Source organism: Pseudophryne corroboree, chromosome 11 (genome assembly GCF_028390025.1).
Source record: "Pseudophryne corroboree isolate aPseCor3 chromosome 11, aPseCor3.hap2, whole genome shotgun sequence".
Classification (NCBI taxonomy): domain Eukaryota; kingdom Metazoa; phylum Chordata; class Amphibia; order Anura; family Myobatrachidae; genus Pseudophryne; species Pseudophryne corroboree.
The window spans coordinates 40,398,288-40,423,667 of record NC_086454.1 but is presented as its reverse complement, the minus strand read 5'-3'; the positions used below and the strand labels follow the sequence as shown (position 1 = coordinate 40,423,667).

General features: G+C 49.1%; 1 protein-coding gene across 7 annotated transcripts in view; it reads left to right on the top strand.

Moving 5' to 3' along the window:
• STK33 (serine/threonine kinase 33) overlaps window positions 1-24,921 on the top strand; it is a 127,582-nt gene extending 102,661 nt beyond the window's left edge. For 5 of the 7 annotated variants that reach the window (XM_063944041.1, XM_063944042.1, XM_063944039.1 and 2 more), the window contains 5 exons: window positions 9,128-9,240; window positions 10,813-10,898; window positions 13,980-14,219; window positions 15,529-15,606; window positions 23,914-24,921. In XM_063944041.1, the coding sequence (XP_063800111.1) occupies window positions 9,128-9,240; window positions 10,813-10,898; window positions 13,980-14,219; window positions 15,529-15,606; window positions 23,914-24,111 (715 nt within the window). In that variant the 3' untranslated portion in view covers window positions 24,112-24,921. Of the gene's footprint in view, window positions 1-9,127; window positions 9,241-10,812; window positions 10,899-13,979; window positions 14,220-15,528; window positions 15,607-23,908 lie in introns of all 7 variants that reach the window. The other 2 variants (XM_063944045.1, XM_063944044.1) reach the window with 2 other exon arrangements.
• Window positions 24,922-25,380: the final 459 nt, after the last annotated feature.

Sequence of the window (25,380 nt, the reverse complement as noted above, 5' to 3'; positions counted from 1 at the left end):
GCCCATTTGCTAACATATTTGCTGCTGCGATCAACTCAGAATTACCCCCCATGTGCACTGCAGGGAGGACAGATGTAACATGTGCAGAGAGCGTTAGATTTGGGTGGGGTGTGTTCAGTTTGAAATCTAAATTGCAGTGTAAAAATAAAGCAGCCAGTATTTACCCTGCACAGAAACAATATAACCCACCCAAATCTAACTCTCTCTGCACATGTTACATCTGCCCCACCTGCAGTGCACATGCTTTTGCCCAACTGCTAACAAATTTGCTGCTGCGATCAGATCTGAATTACCCCCATAGTGTATAGTGTGTACCCAGCTGAGGTCAGAATGACTGTATATTGGTTCAGCTCCCGAAATACCCACCCCTGGTGACGGGTCCCCCTTTAACAACGGGCTTTTGCCCCGTTTCGCAGAGAAGTTTAAACGAACGCCAGACACTCCGGTAGAAGCCTTTTGACGTTTACATTTGCATTGTGAAATTAGACTTCGGCAAATAAGAATAATATATGCGTCGTATAGTTTAATTTGAAAGCATCGTGTCCTATCATTATTTCCACAGCTGCAGTTTCAATTAAATTCCCCCCCGATAAGACTAATAGTCTGAGTATGTCATTGAAGATAGATATTTTATTATTTATATTTTAAGCACCCGGATCATAAAGTGGAAACAATCCATAAATCGCGGCACATTTCTCTGTTCTTTCAAGTAACTAATTGTAATTTTCATCATTCCGCCTATAATATCTTTATATGTCTGCAAAACAAATAAAAGGAATTTGCATTTTGATGAGTATCATTATGTAATGGTGTATTCAGTGACAGTTGTGAAATTGGGTTACACTCAACACTGGAATAATTGACTGCTGGAAAATGACATTTAAAAAAAAAAAACATTTATGCGTCAATAAAGTTAATCAGAGAAGTTTCGGGTCCCTACAGATCGGCCGCTTCCTCTACGTGGCTATAATCTGTCATCGTTTTCTGGCGAGACGTGTTTGCGCTAAAGGCCCATACACACTTGCCGATAAAATGAGCGACGTCGCTCATTTTCCCCCTCCCTGAGCAACGTTGCTCATTTTAAGTGTGTATGCCGCCAGCGATGACCGATGCGCGGCCCCGCGGGTCGGCAACGATCGTTGCTGTTGGCAGTGCATGCATGCTCAATCTGGACTGCCGGTGGAGGCGTGATGTCACTGAGCGATTTGGGCGGTCATATTGCTCAGTGTGTACAGTCGGCCGCCGACCGGCCGGCCCAGGAGGGGAAACACTAGACGACGTCGCTCATAAAGCGACATCGTCTAATGTGTATGGACCTTAACTGTGTACAAATATTGTAGCAATATTGTCGTAAGGGGCTATGCCCCCTTAACCCCTGTACGCCATTCAATATATGTATTATATGAAGTATTACCTGCATTCCTAGTTTTGTGAGCGGTTAATATTGTACAATGAAAGGGCGTTGGATGGTGAAGGGGGCGTAGCCCCTTGCGACGGTGTGAACAGCGCCTGCAGGGCACACTGTACAGAATGCAGCGGGTTGGGGGGGGGGGGGGGGGGCGCGGATGGGGGAGGGGGTCGTTAGGCGCTGCGGGTGGGGATGTGCGGGGGAGTGGGATCCGGAGGCGCTATGGGTGGTGGAGGGCGGGGGAAGCCGCGTGTAGGGTAGGGGAGGGGCAGGTACGGGGATCTGGGGGATGGGGTTCCGGAGGCGCTGCAGGTGGGGAAGGGCGAGTGCGCCAGGGGGTCTGGAAGCGACGTAGGTGGTGGAGGGGCAGGTGGGGGGTGCGGCAGATGGGGGAGGGGGTCGGGAGGAGCAGCGGGTGGTGGAGGGGCGGGTGCAGTGGGGTTGTGCGGGTGGGGTAGGGGGTCAGGAGGTGCTGCGGGTGGGGAAGGGGCGAGGGCGCTGCGGGTGGGGTAGGGGGTCCGGAAGAGATGCGCGTGGGGGAGGGGCAGGTGTGGGGGTGCGGCAGATGGGGGAGGGGGTCCGGAGGTGGTGCGGGTGGTTGAGGGGCGGGTGCAGCGGGTGGGGTAGGGGGTCAGAATGTGCTGCTGGTGAGGGAGCGGCGTTTGTGGGGGTTGACCGTGGATGGGGGAGGGTGTCTGTAGAGGCTGTGGGTGGAGGGGGGGTGGCTGTGGTTGGGAGGGTCTGTGGTTGAGGGAGGGGCAGGGGAGTGGGGGCTGTGGCTGGTCTAGGGGTCTGGAGGGGCCGCATGTGAGGGAGGGGTGATGGTGTGGCGGATGGTGGAAGGGTCCAAAGGTGCTGCAGGTGGTGGATGGGCAGGTGCGGCGTGTAGGGGAGGGTCAGGTACGGGGATCTGGCGGATGGGGGAGGGGGTTCCGGAGGCGCTGCAGGTGGGGAAGGGGCGAGTGCGCAGTGCGTGGGGGAGGGGCAGGTGCGGCACATGGGGGAGGGGGTTGGGAGGCGCTGCGGGTGGTGGAGGGGTGGGGGCAGTGGGGAAGGGGTGAGTGCGCTGCGGGTGGGGCAGGGGGTCCAGAAGCGACGCGCGTGGGGTAGGGGTAGGTGCGGGGGTGCGGCAGATGGGGGGGGGTCTGGAGGCGCTGCGGGTGGTTGAGGGGTGGGTGCAGTGGGGCCGCGGGTGGGGTAAGGGGGTCAGGAGATGGTGGGGTTGGGTGGTTGCGGGGGATGACTGCGGATGGGGGAGGATGTCTGTAGATGCTGTGGGTCTCCTGCAGATGGGGGTGGGAGGTTGTGTGGATGAGGGAGGGGCAGCGGAGTGGGGGGCGTGGGTAGTGTAGAGGGTCTGGAGGGGCCGTGTGTGGGGGATAGGCGTGTGGTGGAGTGGCAGGTGCGGCGGATGTTGGAAGGGTCCGAAGGCACTGCGGGTGGTGGATGGTCGGGTGCGGGGGTGCCGCAGGTGCGGTATGGGGTGAGGAGGCGCTATGGGTGCGGGATGGGCGGCTGCGGGGGTTGACGGTGGATAGGGGAGGGTGTCTGTAGAGGCTGTGGGTGGAGGGGAGGCGGATGGGGGCTGTGGTTGGGAGGGTCTGTGGTTGAGGGAGGGGCAGGGGAGTGGGGGCCGTGGGTGGTGTAAGGGGTCTGGAGGCGTTGCATGTGGGGGAGGGGTGGTGGTGCGGCCGATGGTGGAAGGGGCTGCAGGTGGATGGGGGGGTGCCGCAGGTGGGGTAGGGGGTTAGGAGGCGCTGGGGGTGGTTGTGGGAGATGTCAGCGTATGGGGGAGGGTGTATGTAGATGCTGTGGGTAGAGAGGGGGGGGGGCGGATGTGGGGAGGGCTGTAGTAGGGGCTTGGGAGGTGCTGCGGTGGTGGGAGGGGCGGAAGAGTGGGCACTGCGTGTGGGGTAGGAGTTCCGGAGGCACCGCGTATGGGGGAGGGTCTGGGCAGGTGCGGTGGATGCGCTGCGGGTACTGTACCTGGCAGCAAGGTAGTTTGGTGGGTTTTCATTAGCAGCTATCAGTGACACTGCTAATCTCTCTGCCCCAAGGGTGCCATCTCTCATCAGCAGCAGGGCCGCAGCCCACTCGGCCGCAGTGTCAGGGTAACTCTGTTGCGGCCAGCCGGGGAGGACACCAGTGTGGGGTGTCCCTGCTCCCGCGTGAGGTGCTCTGCCTCCTCCCCCCAGCCAGGCACATAATTCAGACCAGCTTCCATGACATGCGGGGGGACGCCCGGCACAGGGCTAGTCCGCCCTGTATGTCAGGACCTACCCCGCTGCACAGCGGCGATGCTTTTGTACTTGAAGAGTAACTCCATACCAGCGCAGCTCCTGTGCGCTGGCAGGGAGCTTCTCGTCGATGTCCCGGTTGCAGCCCGCACGGTCCGGGCACGCCTTGCCCTGACCGCTCCCCTAAAACGGCGGCCAAGCGCAGCTGGCCCCCGCCCCCTCCCGCCCAGCCTCTGCCTGTTAATCAGGCAGAGGCGATCACAGGGCTGAGACGGCCGTCGGCTTTCTGGCATGCGCCGGCGCACTGCAGCGCTGACGCATGCGCACTTCAGACCTGATCGGCTGCGATCAGGTCTGAATTAGGCCCAGAAGCTAGTGGAAACTTTCGGATTTCAGCATGCGCCACAGAGAGAAAACGGCGACTGCGCATGCGCCGGGTGAGACGTACGGACAGGGGTGGCGGTCGCTAGTGGGTATGGTTTTGTAAACCTGTCTTAGGATGTTTTTGCAAGTGTACATGGTCACATTATTATGACCACCTCCTACATGTGATGTCGGCAGCGCATAGCCCATGAAGTACGTCACGTGTCGTGCGCTGGCTTGGTGGGTATATAAGGGGTGCGATAGGCCGTCTGCACACATATCACTCGTTGCTGTCATGGGTAAAAGGGGCGATTTTATCAGAGTTGGAAAAGGATAATTATCGGCATTCGGGCCAAGGGTGAAAGTATATCTGACGTAGCGCAGTGTGTGAACTGTTCGCGTGCTGCTGCGGTGAAGGTGTATCGTGACTGGACAAATGGCACCATTGCGAATAACCGACGTGAAAACTGCGGATCACCACGAGCCATTAATGTGAGCGGTGAATGTCGGCTAAGAAGGAGCGTGAGGGCTGACCGACGCGCTACAGTGGATCAGCTCACCGTCACAATGAACCTGGGGGCTACCAGACGTGTCTAAAACGGCAGATCAGCCCATCTAGCTGCTGTCAGTGCCGCACACGGCAGTTATTCTGGCTATTAGCTGCTGGTCATAATTATGTGACTTAACCGTGTATTGGTGGCCATTCCGAGTTGTTCGCTCGCTAGCAGTTTTTAGCAGCTGTGCAAACGCTATGCCGCCTCCCACTGGGAGTGTATTTTAGCTTAGCAGAAGTGCGAACGAAAGGATCGCAGAGCGGCTACAAAGTTGTTGTTTTTGTGCAGTTTCAGAGTAGCTTTAAAGCTACTAAGCGCTTGCGATCACTTTAGACCATTCAGTTCCTGATTTGACGTCACAAACACGCCCTGCGTTCGCCCAGCCACGCCTGCGTTTTTCCTGGCACGCTTGCGTTTTTCCGAACACTCCATGAAAACGGTCAGTTGACACCCAGAAACGCCCACTTCCTGTCAATCACACTGCAGCAACCAGTGCGACTGAAAAGCTTCCCTAGACCCTGTGTGAAACTACATCGTTTGTTGTAATAGTACGTCGCGCATACGCATGCGCAGAATTGCCGTTTTTTTTTGCCTCATGGCTGCGTAGCGAACGAATGCAGCTAGCAAACAACTCGAAATAACCACCATTATCTATTAACTCCTTCACTGCTAAGGACAACTTGGTTTTATCCAGCTTATAAGATTCGCGTTAGGGGTTTATTCCTGCCTGTCACGCTGGGAATTGGCGCAGCCTTCTCTGTCAATGGACCATGTAACCCCCCTCTTATTCACATCGATTCAGACTGACCAGAACAATCCAGAATACGGCGATGTGCAGTGTACACACTACCCAATGGGGGTCATTCCGAGTTGTTCGCTCGGTAAAAATCTTCGCATCGCAGTGATTTTCCGCTTAATGCGCATGCGCAATGTCCGCACTGCGACTGCGCCAAGTAAATTTGCTATGTAGTTAGGAATTTTACTCACGGCTTTTTCATCGTTCTGGCGATCGTAATGTGATTGACAGGAAATGGGTGTTACTGGGCGGAAACAGGCCGTTTTATGGGCGTGTGGGAAAAAACGCTACCGTTTCCGGAAAAAACGCAGGAGTGGCCGGAGAAACGGGGGAGTGTCTGGGCGAACGCTGGGTGTGTTTGTGACGTCAAACCAGGAACGACAAGCACTGAAATGATCGCAGATGCCGAGTAAGTCTGGAGCTACTCAGAAACTGCTACGAGGTGTGTAATCGCAATATTGCGAATACATCGTTCGCAATTTTAAGATGCTAAGATTCACTCCCAGTAGGCGGCAGCTTAGCATGAGCAAATCTGCTAAAATCCGCTTGCGAGCGAACAACTCGGAATGACCCCCAATAGCTGTTTAGTTCTAAACGATCCCCCATATTCCAAATGGTCTCACCAGTCGTCTCTATTATTAACCGATGTGCGTCGGCTGTCTGCGCTTCGTACACAGGCAGGGGGGAGGAATAAAATGGGAACAAGGGGAATACCGTATATTTCTGCTGAGCTGGTTAGGGTTTACGGCAACAATAAATCTCCTTGTGCCACATGTGGATCCATATACCTCTGTTTCCCATTGTGTCTGTGGATGAAATGAGCGATCCCCAGCTTTTCATTGATGTCCTCTTGTTTCATATAAGGGTGATTGCCGATAGCTTAAGGAAACAATATATACAGTAACATGGCAATCTAGGGCTGCGGCATAGTCAGGAATACTGATTAGTAATGGGTAACATGCAGAACGTCTGCAGAGAGACGGAGACCAGCAGTCCTCCGTGTACACAGCACCACCATGGAGGCAGCAATTACTAGTGACATCACTGAGGTACCAGACACAAAGGGGGAGATGTCTCAAACCTCCTAAAGCAGGCATTACCAACCACGGTCCTCAAGGCACACTAACAGTCCTGGTTTTAGTGATATCCAGGCTTGAACACAGGTGACTTAATTAGTAGCTCAGTTATGTTGATTTACCATCTGTGCTGAAGCCTGGATATCACAAAAACCTGCACTGTTGGTGTGCCTTGAGGACCGCGGTTGGGAATGACTGCCCTAAAGAATGGCGAAGCTGCCCATAGCAACCCATCAGCCTTAGCGAGCATTTATCAGGTACATTCTCTAAGTTGATTAGTTGCTATGGGCAACTTCTGCACTTATCTACTCTTTAGAAGGGATGATATATATATATATATATATATATATATATATATATATATATATATGCCCCCCCCCCCCCCCCCCCCCCCCAAAAAAAAAGTGTATAATGTTGGTTCAGTGCATCGGTCACTGACATTGTGCCTTACATCACACTGCACCCCCCTTACATCACACTGCACCCCCCTTACATCACACTGCGCCCCCCTTGCATCACACAGTCTCCCCCTTACATCACACTGCACCCCCATTACATCACACTGCACCCCCATTACATCACACTGTACCCCCCTTACATCACACTGTACCTCCCTTACATCACACTTGCACGCCCCTTACATCACACTGTACCTCCCTTACATCACACTTGCACGCCCCTTACATCACACTGTACCTCCCTTACATCACACTTGCACGCCCCTTACATCACACTGCCTCCCTTACATCACACTGTAACATAGAAACATAGAATTTGACGGCAAATAAGAACCACTTGGCCCATCTAGTCTGACCCTTTTTTTTATCCTTTAGGTACCCCCCTTACATCACACTGCACCTCCTTTACATCGCACTGCACCCCTCTTACATCGCACTGCACCTCCCTTACATCGCACTGCACCTCCCTTACATCGCACTGCACCTCCCTTACATCGCACTGCACCTCCCTTACATCGCACTGCACCCCCCTTACATCGCACTGCACCCCCCTTACATCGCACTGCACCCTCCTTACATCACACTGCGCCCCCTTACATCACACTGTACCTCCCTTACTGTACATTGCACTGTAATTCCCTTACATGACACTGTACTTCCCTTACTGTACATCGCACTGTACTTCCCTTACATCACACTGTATTTCCCTTACATCACACTGTGTTTCCCTTACATCACACTGTACTTCCCTTACATCACACTGTACTTCCCTTACTGTACATCACTGTACTTCCCTTACATCACACTGTATTTCCCTTACATCACACTGTACTTCCCTTACATCACACTGTACTTCCCTTACATCACGCTGTACTTCCCTTACATCACGCTGTACTTCCCTTACATCACGCTGTACTTCCCTTACATCACGCTGTACTTCCCTTACATCACGCTGTACTTCCCTTACATCACGCTGTACTTCCCTTACATCACGCTGTACTTCCCTTACATCACACTGTACTTCCCTTACTGTACATCACACTGTACCTCCCTTACTGTACATCGCACTGTACTTCCCTTACATCACACTGTACTTCCCTTACATCACACTGTACCTCCCTTACTGTACATCACACTGTACTTCCCTTACATCACACTGTACCTCCCTTACTGTACATCACACTGTACTCCCCTTACATCACACTGCACCCCCCTTACATCACACTGTATTTCCCTTACATCACACTGTACCTCCCTTACTGTACATTGCACGGTAATTCCCTTACATCACACTGTACTTCCCTTACATCACACTGTACTTCCCTTACATCACACTGTACCTCCCTTACATCACACTGTACCTCCCTTACTGTACATCACACTGTACTTCCCTTACATCACACTGTGTTTCCCTTACATCACACTGTACCTCCCTTACTGTACATTGCACTGTAATTCCCTTACATCACACTGTACCTCCCTTACTGTACATTGCACTGTAATTCCCTACATCACACTGTACCTCCCTTACATTACACTGTACCTCCCTTACATTACACTGTACCTCCCTTACTGTACATTGCACTGTAATTCCCTTACATCACACTGTACCTCCCTTACTGTACATCACACTGTACTTTCCTTACATCACACTGCACCCCCCTTAAATCGCACTGCATTTCCCTTACTGTACATTGCAGTATTTCACTTACTGTACATCGCCCTGTTTCTCCCTTACTGTGCGTCGCCCTGTCCCTCTCTTACTGTGCGTCGCCCTGTCCCTCTCTTACTGTGCGTCGCCCTGTCCCTCCCTTACTGTGCGTCGCCCTGTCCCTCTCTTACTGTGCGTCGCCCTGTCCCTCCCTTACTGTGCGTCGCCCTGTCCCTCCCTTACTGTGCGTCGCCCTGTCCCTCCCTTACTGTGCGTCGCCCTGTCCCTCCCTTACTGTGCGTCGCCCTGCCACTCCCTTACTGTGCGTCGCTCTGCCCCTCCCTTACTGTGCGTCGCTCTGCCCCTCCCTTACTGTACACCGCTCTGCCCTCCTTACTGTGCGTCGCTCTGCCCCTCCCTTACTGTGCGTCGCTCTGCCCCTCCCTTACTGTGCGTCGCTCTGCCCCTCCCTTACTGTGCGTCGCTCTGCCCCTCCCTTACTGTACACCGCTCTGCCCCTCCCTTACTGTACACCGCTCTGCCCCTCCCTTACTGTACACCGCTCTGTATCTGTTTGTCTTAAGGTTATCCGGAAATCCGCCTTTTATGGGGAGCTCTGAAGAAAAACTTTTCCAGCACATAAAGCGAGGGAAGTTAAAGTTCAGTGATCCGGTGTGGGACGCAGTCAGCGACGCTGGTAAGTGCCCGCACAGGCTGACCAGCACTTGTTTATGTTGAGTTTAAGGCTAGAATCAGCGTGTGTCGCTGAAAAGGGCTTTTAATAGTAGTTTAGAGTCCTAGCACCGGACTGCGCTCCAGGGACAGCAAAATAAAAGGCCTTTTACCAGCCGAAACACCGCGGCATGACACGCCATTGTTCTGCTTGCAAGGAAGCTTACTTAGAAAAGGGTTTGGTATTGATTGGTTACATTAGTCCTGTGTCTTTACAATGGGGAACAGCGTAACTCATTTTATTGCCCAGTATCATAGTGGGGACATGGCATGGGCTTAATGCGTTCAGGCCTCGCTTCACGCTCACAGGACTTTTAATGCATTCGTGTTTGTTGAGGAACAGTTGCACACTGCTATTTATTGAAAACCATCACTTCCATTACCGGCTGTTCCTTTCCTCCCCTCTCGGGGTGTCCTATGAAAGGGAAACCAAACCATTGTTAAAGGTGATCTGATGTGAGCCCTGAACTTGTGTTAGTCACAGATATATGTATAAGACTCCTAAACGCTACACAGTTTATTATTATTATTATTATTATTTTAATCTGCAATGTGGGAATAGTCTGTTTTCCGTGCACGGACGTTTCTCAGATGTATCTTGCATGTTTTCGCTCTGCTGCGGCTTTGTCGTATGTAGCTCGGTCACAACGCCTTTTGTGGGTGTAGAGGTGTTCCTGGGTGGATATGGGAAGGTTGGACGTCATCAAAGTGTAGCCAGGGTATCTGGACAGAATTACGGGCTATGCGGAACTGCATGTACAAATGTCTTACACCAAGGCTGATACTAGTCATAACGGATATGGGGGGTCATTCCATTGATCGCTAGCTAAAAATGTTCGCTACGCAGCGATGATGCAAAAAAAACTACTTATGCGTATGCGGTGCAGTACGCACGCGCAACGTACTTTCACAACGGCCAATGTACTTTTACACACGGTCTGGCGAAGCTTTTCCGTTGCACTGCTGGCCACAGAGTGATTGAAAGGAAGAGGGCGTTTCTGGGTGTCAACTGACCGTTTTCAGGGACTGCTCGAAAAAACGCAGGCGTGCCCAGGAAAACGCAGGCGTGGCTGGCCAAACGCAGGGTGTGTTTGTGACGTCAAATCGGGAAATGAACAGTCTGAAGTGATCGCAAGCTAGGAGTAGGTCTGGAGCTATTCTGAAACTGCACAATTTTTTGTGTAGCCGCACTGCGATCCTTTCGCTCGCACTTCTGCTAAGCTAAAATACATTCCCAGAGGGCGGCGGCTTAGTGTTTGCACGGCTGCTAAAAACAGCTAGCGAGCGATCAACTCGGAATGACCCCCATAGACGGGTGGTCTGTCCGCGGAGAGGGGTACAGTGTATACAGTATACATGCAAATACAGTTCCTGCACACAATTATAGCTAATTGTGTTTATCCCTGAATCCGCCCCATAGTCTGTCTTTTGTCATGTTTAAAAAAAATAATAATAAAAAAAAAAAAAAAAAAATATATATATATATATATATATATATATATATATATATAATTTTTGTTATTTCTTTTTTCTGTAGCCAAAGATGTTCTTCAGAAACTTCTGAGAGTGGATCCCGCTGACCGTATTACTGCTAACGAGCTACTAGACGATCCCTGGATCACGGTATGTTTCCCTCTAATTACGTTATATGCGCTCACTGTTAAAGTTGCCTGTGCCAATTATAGGCCAGAGGTGAGACCTGTGCGGTGTCTGTGTTATTGATATACCGTTGGATCCCGCGTGCGGGACAGTGTAAGTTGCTGGAGAGTTTCTTAGGATTTGGGGCACATGCTTCCAGGGATATACTGTGGACAGGATTGGCGCTTGGGGAGGAGCAGACACGGGCACCAACCAGTGGGCGGAGTCAGGACGCTCCTTACGAAGCACACAGCAGGCGCTCCAGTGGCCCTTTCCACTGGCGGAATACAGACATATTATAATGATGATATAAAGGGTATGTTACATGTAATAATAACAGTCGCTCTCATCATGAATTATGAAGGGGGTGCTACTAAAGTGACAGGAGGGTGTATTTTTATGTGACATTTACCCTTTTGTATGGTACACCTCTACCAATCAAAATGATTTGTGGTGTAAATGACGGCCACTTTAGGCAGCTGGTTTGTCTACTGAGTAAATATTCATCTGTGCACAGTCCACGCAAAACTTCCATGTGTTCTCTTCCCACACTGGCACAACCCACTGACCACTGGCCAGCATTGCTGTGTGACTGGATCCTATAGCCCTTTCTCTGACAAAGTCTTCTGCCACTCTGTTTAAACCTCTTGGATGGGTGGTAGAGGCAGCACAAAGTACTCGCACCGGGGTCCTGCAGAGACAAACCTGTGGGTAAATTTACTAAGATGGGAGTTCTATTTAAGATGGGATGTTGCTCATAGCAACCAATCAGATTCCAGGTATTATCTCCTAGAAGGTGCTAGATAAATGAGAAGTAGAATCTGATTGGTTGCTATAGGCAACATCCCATCTTAAATAGAACTCCCATCTTGGTAAATTTACCCTCTGGACTCCATCTTTCACACAACCTCTGCAGGAAATGTATGAAGCCCTGGGCTCTAATGGAGATGGGGGCATAAAATAAAGACAAATGTTAATATACTTCTCTCTCAGAGAAATAAGAGCAAATATGGGTGGTCATTCTGAGTTGTTCGCTCGTTGCCGTTTTTTCGCTATGCTGCATTTTGCTGCTAAATACGCATGCGCATGATACGCAGTGCGCATGCGCTTAGTTATTTAACTAAAAACTTAGCAGTTTTGCTGGTGTTCATGCGGCGCTTTTCAGTCGCACTGCTGATTGGTGAGTGATTGACAGGAAAGGGGCGTTTCTGGGTGGTAACTGAGCGTTTTCCGGGAGTGTGCTAAAAAACGCAGGCGTGTCAGGGAAAAACGCAGGAGTGGCTGGAGAAACGGGGGAGTGGCTGGCCGAACGCAGGGCGTGTTTGTGACATCAAACCAGGAACTAAACGGACTGAGGTGATCGCAGACTGTGAGTAGGTCTGGAGCTACTCAGAAACTGCAAGGAATTATTTAGTAGCAGTTCTGCTAATCTTTCGTTCGCAATTCTGCTAAGCTAAGATTCACTCCCAGAGGGCAGCGGCCTAGCGTGTGCAATGCTGCTAAAAGCAGCTAGCGAGCGAACAACTCGGAATGAGGGCCATAGTATAATCCTGTTGGACGTACTGCTAAGTAATTAGTAGATACAGGTGACTTCAAAGTTCTAAAAAAATAATTTATTATGCACAGAATAAGCTCCACAGAGCAAACAACAGTCAACATACAAATAAAAGTGAAAGTGAAACTTCAAAACGGAGTCATGATAATCGCCCAAAGGGCCCCATATCAGATGGAAGATGGTAGTCTAGCATGGGTTTTCCCTTAGTGTCTCCCTGGTGTGATGTCTTCTGGGGGGAAGATGAAGTGTCGCATGTTTCCAGCACTGCGTTTCCTCAGCTTCTTACAGGTAGAACTGGACATGGGCAGGGGCAGGGGGGTAGGGTGCCATCTGCCCCCCGGGCCAGTGCAGTTTAGGTGTTCCAGGGCCACATGACTGCAGATTCCCTGAGGAAAAACTGGGCCGCTTGCTTGAGTCTGCCCCCCAGGCAGCCCCTGACATGGGGTCTTGTGAGCTCCTTCAAGCTTCAGATATCTTTGCTTTCAAGTCTTTTTCAAGGTATGCAGTCACTGCGTCAGACGTCACTGTTCATATTCGCATTGCTCACAGCAGAAGGTTGACATGTATATATCAACATAGTTAAAATACCGACATTAATGTTGACATTGACAAAATGTTGACATCGGAAATGTTTACCTTGTCATAAAGTCAAGATTTCCAGGACTATTAGGATTAGAGCTAGGGTTATGAGGTAACATTACAACCGTATTGATATTGTCATGATGAATGTAGAAATTGTAGCTGTCTATACAATATAACACATACCTTTTCCAATACCCTTTAGGTTTTTCCAGCGGCATAGGTGGTGGTATTTTTTCAGTGTAGGTTATGGCAGTCTGGTTCCCCAATGAATCCAATGTTTCCACCGTCCTTCCTCTTCCGGTTGAGCCTGTATGTTTTTCTTGTGTCGAGTCTCAGAACTCTGTTCCATAAATCAATATTTTTTATTTACCTTGAAGACAAAAATGTCTCACTCCTTCTTAAATATCTGCTAGAGTTCCCCTTTTCTTGGAAAGCACAGATGGTGTAATGGTTAGCATTACTGCCTTACAGCACTGAGGTCTTGGATCGATACCCACCACCGCCCAATCGGTGTGGCGTTTGTATATTCTCCCTGTGCTTGAGTGGGTTTCCTTTGGGTACTCCGGTTTCCTCACACAATCTAAAAATAAACTGATAGGTTAATTGGCTCCCAACGAAAATTTACCCTAGTAAGTGTGTGCGCGTACGTGTGTTTAGGGTAGACTAAATGGGCCAAGTGGTTCTTATTACCCACACAAAACGGTGAATTTGCCCTGCGTACATCACAACACGGTCAGTCCAGGTGCAAATTTCACCCCTTTAGTGGGATTTTCTCCTAACTCTAAAACTTTGACCTGTTTGTGTTTTTAAGTTGTAAATATATTTTGCAGCACTCGGTACTAGTCTTCCGGGCACGTTTTTAGTGGAGCCAGTTTCATGGTTCTACAGTAAGTAGCCCTGTTTCAGTGTAACCTATCGTCACATCCTAGGGGGAAACCAACACTGTACAGAGGCCCACCAATGTGCTGGAGATGATGAAGACCTGGAAGAACAGCCCGGACAATGACGAGAATGTAGAAGACAACGTGAATGGCCTTCTCGGGGAGCAGACCGCAACGTTACACACGGCGGAGGATCGGACAAGTCTAGACAGTAGCAACGGAACCTCCGAGACCGACAGCTGCAGCAGCAAACCGTCTACTCCCACAAAACCGGTAGAGAGGAAGCAGGTCCCGCCCCCTAGAGAATAATGTATCCTCTATGAAGTATAATCTATAGTTACTAATCTATCAGAGATTTACAGAGATACTATGCTCCCTCCCCGTAACATTAAAAGACGCTGGACTATTACAATCTAGTTGAGATTCCATTTAGTGTCTCATGTTGTTTTATTGTCCCATAAACTCCTTGTTTTAACTGTTATTTGCAGATTATGGGGCAATTTAATATTTCTTTTAAATAAAGTGTATATCCAAAAGACATCTTAAATGTTCTTTTTACTGGGCTGTAAATGTCGCGCTGTAACGCGTAATTCCTGGGGGAGCACAAATACATTATTAGGTTGGTGTAGAATAGATGCTGCAGTCCGTAATTGCTGATTGTACACAGTTACAATGTAACATGAAGGGATAATAATAATACGACTTGAGAGATGATAGAAAATCGCTGCCACCTTTTTGTCACGATCCAAGTAGGGTCACAGAATCTGTGTTTGGGCCCCCTAATTGTTATATATATATATATATATATATATATATATATATATATATATATATATATATATTATAATATAGAGAGAGAGAGACGTAGAATGAGGTAGTAAAGGCAACCGCTGGTGCCAGACAATTTAGAAAACTAGGCAGTTTAGTAAAAAATGGAAAACATTTATTATGAAGCACTAAAACAAATCCAAGTATTAAAAAGGTGGGATTAATACAGTAAAAATACATGCACAAGTAGATAGATACAACGCATAGAAAACTCGTAAAAGACTCCAAAAAAACCCATAAAAAGTAGGACATAAAACAGGAATAAAAACGACAACATTTCAAAAAAAGAGGAGTAGAATATCTTAACTTAGTATTTGAGGTTAGATCAAGGCAGCATCCAACGCGTTTCGTCCTGTGTGGACTTCATCAAGTCCTAATAAACTATAGGGAGTGCCCACTAAGCAGTTCTTTTTAGTCATTTTATTGTTTGGTTCCAGTACTAGTGCTGATATTTGAAATACTGCATCTGTGGCGCTGATAGCTTCCCTGGTACACACACACACACACACACATATATATATATATATATATATATATATATATATATATATATAGCAGTCTAATAGAACTACCTGCACAAGGTTTCAGAAGAGCATTTTCAGTGAGATGTATTTGTAGTGCAGCGAGAGAACAGCATGGCGCAAAGATCCGAGCTTTCCCATCGATGTCTGTTACGCTAAATATACCGCAAGGAGGTGGACATGTAACCTAAGACTTCAAACTATTCTTATTCTGTTCCTTACTAACATACTGTGTTGTTTCTTGTTAGGTTGGTAAGAAGAAGAGTCTCTCTCTATGTAACGGATCTGTGGTGAAGAGGACTGTGAATCTTAAGGTTTGCAGCACGGTAAGTGTCTCGGGGGTCTAGATCTTTTGGTGGTAATGTCTCCTGTAGATTACTAAGCATCATAACCGTAAACACTCCCAATGTCCGAGAATCTGTAGGCGTGGCCGAGCATCTAAATCGCACTATGTAGTGCGAAAAGGATGGATGGTGGTCTCCCCTCCATCTTCCCAGTGGGGAGGGGGCTGCTTGAAGACTCAAAGGCTGCTGGGAGATGTAGTTCTCCCAGCTGCTTCCTCTGGTGGGGGGTGGGGTGGGGGAGTGACACTACATGGGGGTGTCACACACACAAATACTTGCACACACTCACTCACATCCGTTGTACTCGCCACTGCTTCTGCAGAGAACTGGATCCCGACTCTGCAGGAGAAGACCACAATTCGGACGGGGATTAATTTACAGACCAAGCTAATTGGAAACTTCAAATTGTTGAATTAGTCCTCAGGGGCGGTGCCTTGCTCTGGAGGTCTGAGAGAGAATATATATTTCTATAGCATCCATAAGGGATATTGGGGAGATTTAATACGATGGGGTATAGACGGGGTCCAAAGGTGCCAGTGCACTTTAAATTTCTTCCACTGGGTGTGCTGGCTACTCCCCTCTATACCCCCACCCACTGGCAGTTTAGAAAACAGGGCCCTCAGGAGAGGATGCACACTCTGCAGCTCCAGAGAGTTTTCTTCAGTTTCTTTTTCAATCCTTGTTGTTTTCGATATGCTGACTGGGCAACAGCATATCTGCACCGTGGGAGTTGGGGGGGGGGGGGTCACCGGCCACCGGCCTTGCGAGGCGTCAGTGCCGCTTCCGTGCTGCAGGACCACCGAGAGGTTGTTGTACAGCGGGGCACTGCGCCTTGACGGTCACAATCGCAGCACGCCACACACCCCTAACATTAGCCTGAGGATTACATCAGTGGTGAGTACGGACCAGGGGCCCCGCTAGGGGGGGTCCCCCGGTTCATGGTGCGGCAGGACGCAGGGGCGGCGTACGGGACTCTCCTGGGGGGGGGACCCACTACAGCCCCCCAGTGGGTAAAACTAGCACTTGTGTGATGTTTTCTACCATGGGGAGACTTTTGCCAGTATAAAAACTACAGAAATTCCGTCGCCATTACAAGGGGCGTAGCTTCCTCAGCGGGACCAGCAGCATTTTGGCGCCTTCCTCTCCTTACAGCTGCAGCAGCAGGCACACACAGCTCCTCCAGACACTCAGATAACGCTGGAAAACTGGTACAGTGGAGTAGCAAAGGGGGAGAGCCGCTATTGTACACTAATCTGTGTCCTGAAAAGGACAAAATACTGGTGTTACAGTACATTGTGATATATCAGCTTGCAGCCTCACTGGGGCTGTTTAGCTTGGGGGTGTGCTGTTCCCTTCTCTCTATCTCCCTCTCACATACAGTAAGGCAGGCTTGCTATCATATTACGTGTGTCTGTGTGTGTGTGTGTGTGTGTGTGTGTGTGTGTGTGTATGTAAGTGTTACTGTAAACATGGCAAAACACCAATTATGCAGTGTATGTCACACCAGATTCTCTCCTCCTACGTCTGGTTCATTATCATCTGACCAATGTAGTCAGTCCTCACAGCTCAGTGAGGGGACTGGGGGGGGAGGGGGGGGGGTTGAGATGATCAAGAGCCTTCCTGGCTAGGTGCCATTAAAACCATCGTGCCTGATATGTCATCTCAGCTCACTGCTAATGCTCAAAAAACTCAACAACTGCAGCAGGCTGTTGCAGACCTGGCTGCAGGGGCTGACCAGCCTCTCTAATTCAGGACCACAAAAACATGGATTGCCTGCTTTGCTTTCAGATGAGGTAATACTGGAGGAGGGGGTAGGAGTTGGAACCTATTACTGGGGATTCCCCTTCTACACAGGGTATTGAACCCCTCATTTTGGCTATACAGGACGTGTTAAAGCTCCCTCTAGAGGACACTGCGTCACAGCAGTCATTTTTCTTCACACAGAACAAGCCCAATGTCACTTTCCCTGATTTTGCAGAGTTAGCTGACCTATTTAAGTTAGCTTGGAAAAATCCAGATAAAAAATACCAAGTGTCAAAACGGTTTTTACTAGAGATGAGCGGGTTCGGTTTTACTAAGATTTACTCGGGTATTTCGGGTTTTGCTTATTGGCTATCCTAAACGCGTGACATCCGTGATCCAATAAGATGCCATTTCGAGCCCCGAGTAAAATCGAACCCACTCATCTCTAGTTTTTACACACTTGCCCATTTGCTTCTGAAGGACGAAAATTCTGGGAAGAATCCCCGGCTGTTGGCGTTACAGTCTCGCGCCTATCCAAGAAGGCGGTGCTGCCGGCCCCGGGATCCTTCACCATGAAGGGGGATAGGAAGATATAGATTACACTGAAGTCTATCTACACAGCAGCGGGTATGTCTCAAAGACCGGTCATAGCTGGTTTCTGGATGTCTCATGCCATTCATACCTGGGCTACTCAGATTTAGGAAGGCCTCTCGGGGGATATGCCCCTGGTCACTACAGTGACTCTCCTGAAGCACATTCAGGGCACTCAAGGAGATAGGCAATATTAATGCTAGGACCACTGCTATGGCAGTGTCAGCGCGCAGGGCTTTGTGGTTGCGTCAATGGATAGCGGACGCAGAATCCAAGCGCAGTGTCGAGGCTCTTCCCTTTTGGGGGGAATGGCTCTTCAGGGGTAGAATTGGATACGTGGATTTCTAAAGTTACTTCGGGGAAATCCACGTTTCTCCCCTCTGGTGCCCCGCCGGCTAGGTGTTCCTACCCGGGACCGTCTACCCAGTCCTTTCGGTCTAACAGATTTAGATATGGTGCCAGAGGTGCCTCCAACATGGCTAGAGGCACCAGAGGGAAGGCGAGAAAACCAGCGGTCGCAAGTTCTCAGGAGAGCATCGGTACTGCTTTTGCACTAAGGCCTCAGCAAGACGGTGCCCACCAACCCCGAGGGGATCTCGAGGTGGGAGCTCGGCTGCGTCACTTCAGCCGCATCTGGGAAAGTTCCTGCCAGGATACCTGGGTCAAGGATCTCATTTCTCATGGTTACGAGCTAGAGTTCGACAGTGCTCCTGCCAAACGATTTTTCAAATCAACCTTGCCAGCTTTGGAGTATACGTGTGTTAGTCTATAACAAGCCATCCTAAACTTGGTACAATCCCAAGTCATCCAGTGCCGCTGCAACAACAGGGACAGGTTACTACTCCAACCTGTTCGTGGTACCGAAACCGGATGGTTCAGTAAGGTCCATTTTGAATCTAAAATCCTTAAACCCTTACCTAAAGGTTTTCAAGTTCAATATGGAATCCTTGCGAGCAGTGATTGCGGGCCTGGAAGAACGGGAAATCATGGTGTCCCTAGATATCAAAGACGCCTATCTCCATATCCGGATTTGGCCACCTCATCAGGCTTACTTGAGGTTTGCCCTGCTGAATGATCACTACCAGTTCCAGGCACTACCCTTCGGCCTGTCCACAGCTCCGAGGGTGTTCACGAAGGTGATGGCGTAGATGATTCAACTTCGGGGCCAGGGGGTCAATGTTGTCCCTTATCTGGACGATCTACTGGTCAAAGCAAGATCCAGGGAGCATTTATTGCTCCATATAGACCGCACTATCCAGCTTCTGTCACACACCTCAATTTACAGAAGTCCCACCTGGAGCCCACTCAGTGGCTCCTGTTCCTGGGAATGTTGCTGGATACTGTGGCCCAAAAGTGTTCCTCCCAGAGGACAAGGCGAGAACACTTCAGGAGATGGTCCGTATGGTTCTCCGGCCTCCTCGGGTATCCATCCATCTTTGTATAAGATTGTTGGGAAAATAGTTGCCTCGTACGAGAAGATCCAGTATGGAAGATTCCATGCCAGGACTTTTCAATTGGATTTCCTGAGCAAGTGGTCCGGATCACATCTTCAGATGCACCGGATAATTCGGCTGTCACCTCAGGCCAGGATTTCTCTCCTGTGGTGGCTGCAGTCCTCCAACCTACTGGAAGGCTGGGGTTTCGGGATTCAGGATTGGATCCTCCTTACGACGGATGCGAGTCTGAGAGGATGGGGAGTTGTCACCCAGGGGGCTCAGTTCCAGGGCAGGTGGTCAGCCCACGAAGCCCTCCTTCCGATCAACATTCTGGACCTTGGGGCGATCTACAATGCTGTGCTTCAGGCCTCTCCTCCACTCAGGGATCACGCGATCTAGGTACAGTTGGACAACTCCACAGCAGTGGCGTTCATCAATCGCCACGGAGGGACAAAAAGCAGGGCCTGCATGCGAGTGGTGTCAAAGATACTCCTCTGGGCGAAAGAAATGCAAGAACAGTGTCCGCAATCTTCATTCCGGGAGTGGACAACTGGGAAGCGGACTTCCTGAGTCGTCACGATCTCCACCCGGAAGAGTGGGGGCTTCACCATCAAGTGTTTCAGCAGATCATCGACCGGTGGGGTTGCCCACGAATAGATATGATGGCTTCTCGACTCAACAAGAAGCTTCGTTGGTATTGCTCATGAACCAGGGACCCTCAGGCAAGGGCAGTAGCTGCCCTGACATCGCCGTGGCCTTACTGGCTGGTCTACCTTTTTCCTCCGATTCCATTGCTCCCAAGGGTGCTCAAGCGAATCAGGAATCAAAGAGTCCAGGCAATTCTGATTGCTCCAGATTGGCCTCGGAGGGCTTGGTACGCGACTCTTCTGGACATGTCCGTCAAAGACCCTTGGCCTCTGCCACTGAGAAGAGATCTTCAACGAGGACCGTTTGTCTACCTGGACTTACGGTGGCTTCGTTTGACGACATGGAGGTTAAGCGGAACATCCTAGCTCACAAATGCCTTTCCAAAAAGGTTATTGCTACCATGGTTCAGGCCAAGAAACCTGTGACGTCAAAACACTGTCATCATATCTGGAGAAGATATGTCTCTTGGTGCGAGGAACGCACGTATCCGCCTGCGGAGTTCCACTTGGGACGTTTCCTGCAGGCTGGGCTGGATAAGGGCTTACGTCTGGGTTCCATTAAGGTCCAGATTTCAGCGCTCTCAATTTTCTTCCTGAAGAAATTGGCACTATTGCCGGAAGTTCAGACCTTCTTGCAAGGGGTACTTTACATACAACCTCCCTTTGTGCCGCCCACGGCACCCTGGGATTTGAATGTTCTGTTGGAATTTCTACAGTCCTCCTGGTTTGAACCTCTGATGGTCGTGGAAGACAAGTACCTCACGTGGAAGACTGTGATGTTACTGGCCCTGGATTCTGCTAGACGTGTCTCAGAATTATCGTGTAAAAGCCCCTATTTGGTCTTTTATGAGAACAGAGCGGAGCTCAGGACTCTGCAGCAGTTCTTGCCGAAGGTCGTCTCTGCCTTCCACTTGAATCAACCTGTTGTGGTTCCATCAAGTCCTGGCTCTTCTGCTCCTACGGAGGCATTGGATGCAGTGCGAGCCTTGAAGATATATGTCAAGAGGACAGCTCGGTTCAGAAAGATGGATTCCTTGTTCGTGCTATATGATGCGCAGAAAAAGGGTTGCTCTGCTTGGAAGCAGTCCATTGCTCATTGGCTTCGACATACTATCCAACAGGCCTATGTGCCTGCAGCCTTACCTATTCCACAGTCTCTGAAGGCCCACTCTACAAGATCGGTGGGGTCTTCCTGGGCGGCTGCCCGTGGTGTCTCGACCTTGCAGCTATGACGAGCTGCTACCTGGTCGGGGAAGAACACTTTTTTGTAAAGTTTTATAGGTTTGATACCCTGGCCAATGAGGATTCCCAGTTTGGGCAGGTAGTGCTGCAGACGTTTCCGCATATTCCCGTCCGTTCTGGAAGCTTTGGGACGTCCCCATCGTACTAAGTCTCCCCAATATCCCTTATGGATGCTAGAGAAAATAGGATTTTAATTACCTACCGGTAAATCCTTTTCTCGTAGTTCATAAGGGATATCGGGCGCCCGCCTCTGTGCGTTGCCTTTTCTGCAGGTTCTCTTTATATGGTTACCTGTTCAGCTGTTGCTGTTTTGTTGCCAGCCGTTGCTGGTCATTTTCTGTCAGTGGTGTGCTGGTGTGTAAATCTCACCACTCTTTGTTATGTGCCTTCTCTCATATATGTCATTTCTCCTTCGGGCACTGTTTTACCTATAAATGCCTGTGGGAGGGGGCATAGAGGGGAGGAGCCAGCACACCCAGTTGAAGAAATTTAAAGTGCACCGGCTCCCTTGGACCCTGTCTATACCCCATCGTACTAAGTCTCCCCAATATCCCTTATGGATTACAAGAAAAGGATTTACCAGTAAGTAATTAAAATCCTATTTTTCAGCTTCTAATTTAATAGCAAAACACGCCACAGAGTTTTTTTTTAACTTACTGCCGGCAATTGAATCCCCCTCTTAATGTAGACCAGGTACGAGCATACTAAAATGTAGGTTAAAACACAATGCTTTGCTTAAGGCAGAGGTCCTCAAAGCACCCTAAACGTCCAGGTTTTAAGGAAAACCACGCTTGGCCACAGCTGACTTAATTAAAACCTCAATTTGGTTTAACCATCTATGCTCATCCATGGATATCCTTAAACCTGGAGGTCTGAGTTTGGAAATCACTGATTTAAGAATCCAATATGCTGTTGTCTAAATTAAAGGACAAGTGAATAGTCCGTGATAAGCAGCCACAATTTTCTGCTGGCTAGTTATTACTTAATTACAAAAGGAAGTATTCTACAACGCCACTGCCTGCCAATATCACTGAGAATTATAAATCACCCTTTAATCTGTTTCATAATCTCCAAAAGATGCGTCTTATGTTTAAAAATGATAATTTTCAGTCCTCTGCTTAAAACACAAATAGCATTAGTCACCTTTATTCCTATATTGCTTATGTTTACAGAATCTGTCTCTTCCCCTCATTAGCATAAAGTGCCACTGGAATTAGGAAACAGCCGTCAGGAAAGGAGGATGCGGAAACAGATAAACAATGACATAATAATGGACAGTTGTGCCTTGTGATATTATTATTATTATTATTATTATTATTATTATTATTATCATCCTTTTATATGGCGCCACAAGGGTTCTGCAGCGCCCAATTACAGACTACATAAACAAATAATCAAACAGGAAAACAGCAACTTACAGTTGATGACAGTATAGGACAAGTACAGGGTAAATAAACATAGCTACATCAGCAGATGACACTGGAATATGTATCAGGTGGCAGAAGACTGCTGGATTTGGTGCAGTTGAAGATCATTAAAGTAAGACAAAGGATAAGCACATGAGGGAAGAGGGCCCTGCTCGTGAGAGCTTACATTCTAAAGGGGAGGGGTAGACAGACGGGGGTAACACAGATGGGGACATAGAGAGCGTGGAACAGAGGGTTAGGATGAGATTTGTCTGGGTTTGGTGAAGAAGTGGGTCTTGAGAGCCCGTTTGATGTTTTGTAGAGAGGTGGAGAGTCTGAGGGGGAGAAGTAGGGAATTCCAAAGAAGTGGTGCAGCGCGTGAAAAATCTTGGAGGTAGGAGTGGGAGGAAGTAATCCGTAGGCAGGAGAGACGGCGTGCATTAGCAGAGCGAAGAGGACGGGTGGGATTGTAAAGGGAGATAAGGTCAGAGATGTGGATGGGAGAGGAGTGGGTGAGGGCTTTGTAAGTGAGTGTGAGAAGCTTGAAATGGATTCTGAAAGGGAAGGGGAGCCAGTGAAGGTCTAGTAAGAGAGGAGAAGTGGACGTAGTGCGTTTGGTGAGGAAAATGAGCCGGGCAGTAGCACTGAGGATAGATTGGAGTGAAGAGAGGTATTTGTCAGGAATGCCAGTCAGGAGGAGATTACAGTAGTCCAGTCTGGAGATGACCAGTGAGTGGATAAGGGTCTTAGTAGCATCCTGGGTGAGAAAGGGTCTGATCCTGGAAATATTTTTTAGATGAAAACGGCAGGTTTGTGAGAGGTGCTGAATGTGTGGTTTGAAGGAGAGGGAGGAGTCAAGGATTACTCCAATACAGCGCACTTGAGGGCTAGAGGAGATAGTAGTGCCATCAATAGATAATGAGATTGTAGGAGGTGAGGTTCTGCGGGAGGGAGGGAAGATGATCAGCTCAGTCTTAGACATGTTAAGTTTAAGAAGGCGCTGGGATATCCAAACAGAGATAGCAGAGAGACAGTTGGAGATACGAGTGAGGAAGTCTGTGCGACAGGACTGGGGCATTTAACATTACTGTATAACCTGGTGTCTTATTGTACGTCTGACCCACTGTTTGCCATCAGCTACCATTAAATGAACTCTAAGCAATGGCTTTTACATCTTTATTATTAATAATATAATCAGCCACATTCTGTTTTCTCTAAGTGTAGCCAGTGGAAAGAAAGAAGTCTCCGCAGCCAAATCCCCGGCAGGCCGTGGACCGTAAAGAGTATTCTGTGGCAAACGCCACAAAACAAACCACGCCGAAGAGTGAGTCCAACAAATTCTGCATGACCGCAAGTCACGGCCTGGGACAGAAGTTGTCACACGGTGCGTCCACAACCACCCGGTTTAAAAAGACATTTTAGGAGATCTAGAACTTCACCTTGGTGCCAAATTTGCTGGGAACTAATCGGCAGTGAAAATCGTACACAGGAGATAGAGCGAAATCTTCTCAGCCAAGTGTTATCACTGTAACCAATGCATTTGTGTGACCCCATAGAGTAGCCATGAAGGTTTAGTCCCGTGGACCCTTCTACCACTGCGGCCTCACCGAGCACCTTACGGAGACTTCTCGCTTCCAGTGGCCTTTATGGGGCTGAGAGAAGACCCCATACAATATGCCAGATCCTTCTTAGGTTCTTACAATGGACCATTGGTTCAATATGACTGGCACAGGTCCTAATTCTTAATGCCTTATTATTCCCTATTACCGTGCCTAAATAATGTATTTATATGTTCATTCCTTACAGCGTGTTTGGCGCAGCGGCCTGATGACCTCATCCCAGTCTCTGCGTTACTCCTTTTATCTCCACCAGTTTATTTTTTTAAATCCCCATCAGACCTTGGTCTGTTTTTAGATATATTTTCATGTGCATAGGTGGGAACTCACCAAACGTCATTAATTACCTTCAGAAATCAGTCCTGATGAAGGGCCCGGACTGCGGAACTTGTCTTCAGACGCTGAGCTGCTTCGAATCGTACGGTCTGATCTTATGTTGTGCTGCTAAAATGGTGTTAAGTGAAATCTGATTATTAACCGCTGGGCGTGTAATTAATAGCGGCATATGCTTGACCTCTGACCTCTGACTCGTTACTTGTAACAATTAGTTTTATTTTAATATGTTACCGCTTCAGATTTTCCTTTTCCCATTAAAGACCTGAGATTCTCTTGCAACTATCTAGTGACCTGCAGTTTTTTTCTCTGACCGCGGTTCTCTGGGATGGTGGCACTGATCTGAGACGTTACTATAATGTGTTGTGTACCTAGCACCGGAATATTCTGCAGTACTGCGCCATACAGGCAGAAACACGCACACACATCAATATATACAAACATCTACCGCCAGGGTTTTACCTACCAGATGTCTTAGGGACTGATCCCTAGATAAACACTGGACCGATTACGTTGCAGGCTCAGTTCTCTAATGTTCTTTTCACTACAGCGGAGCAGTAGTGCAGCTGAGCCGTGATATGCTGTATCCCCGCAGCGTGGGGGAAGCCGCAGCCTGATTGCCAGGCTGTGTCCGTCTAGGGGAAGAGAAAGGGGACGATTTCACAAAATAGAGGCGTCACCTCGGTTCCTTGGGAGTGTCGAGGCCAGTGACAGGGCTGTGCATTGCAGTACATGTAGGAGA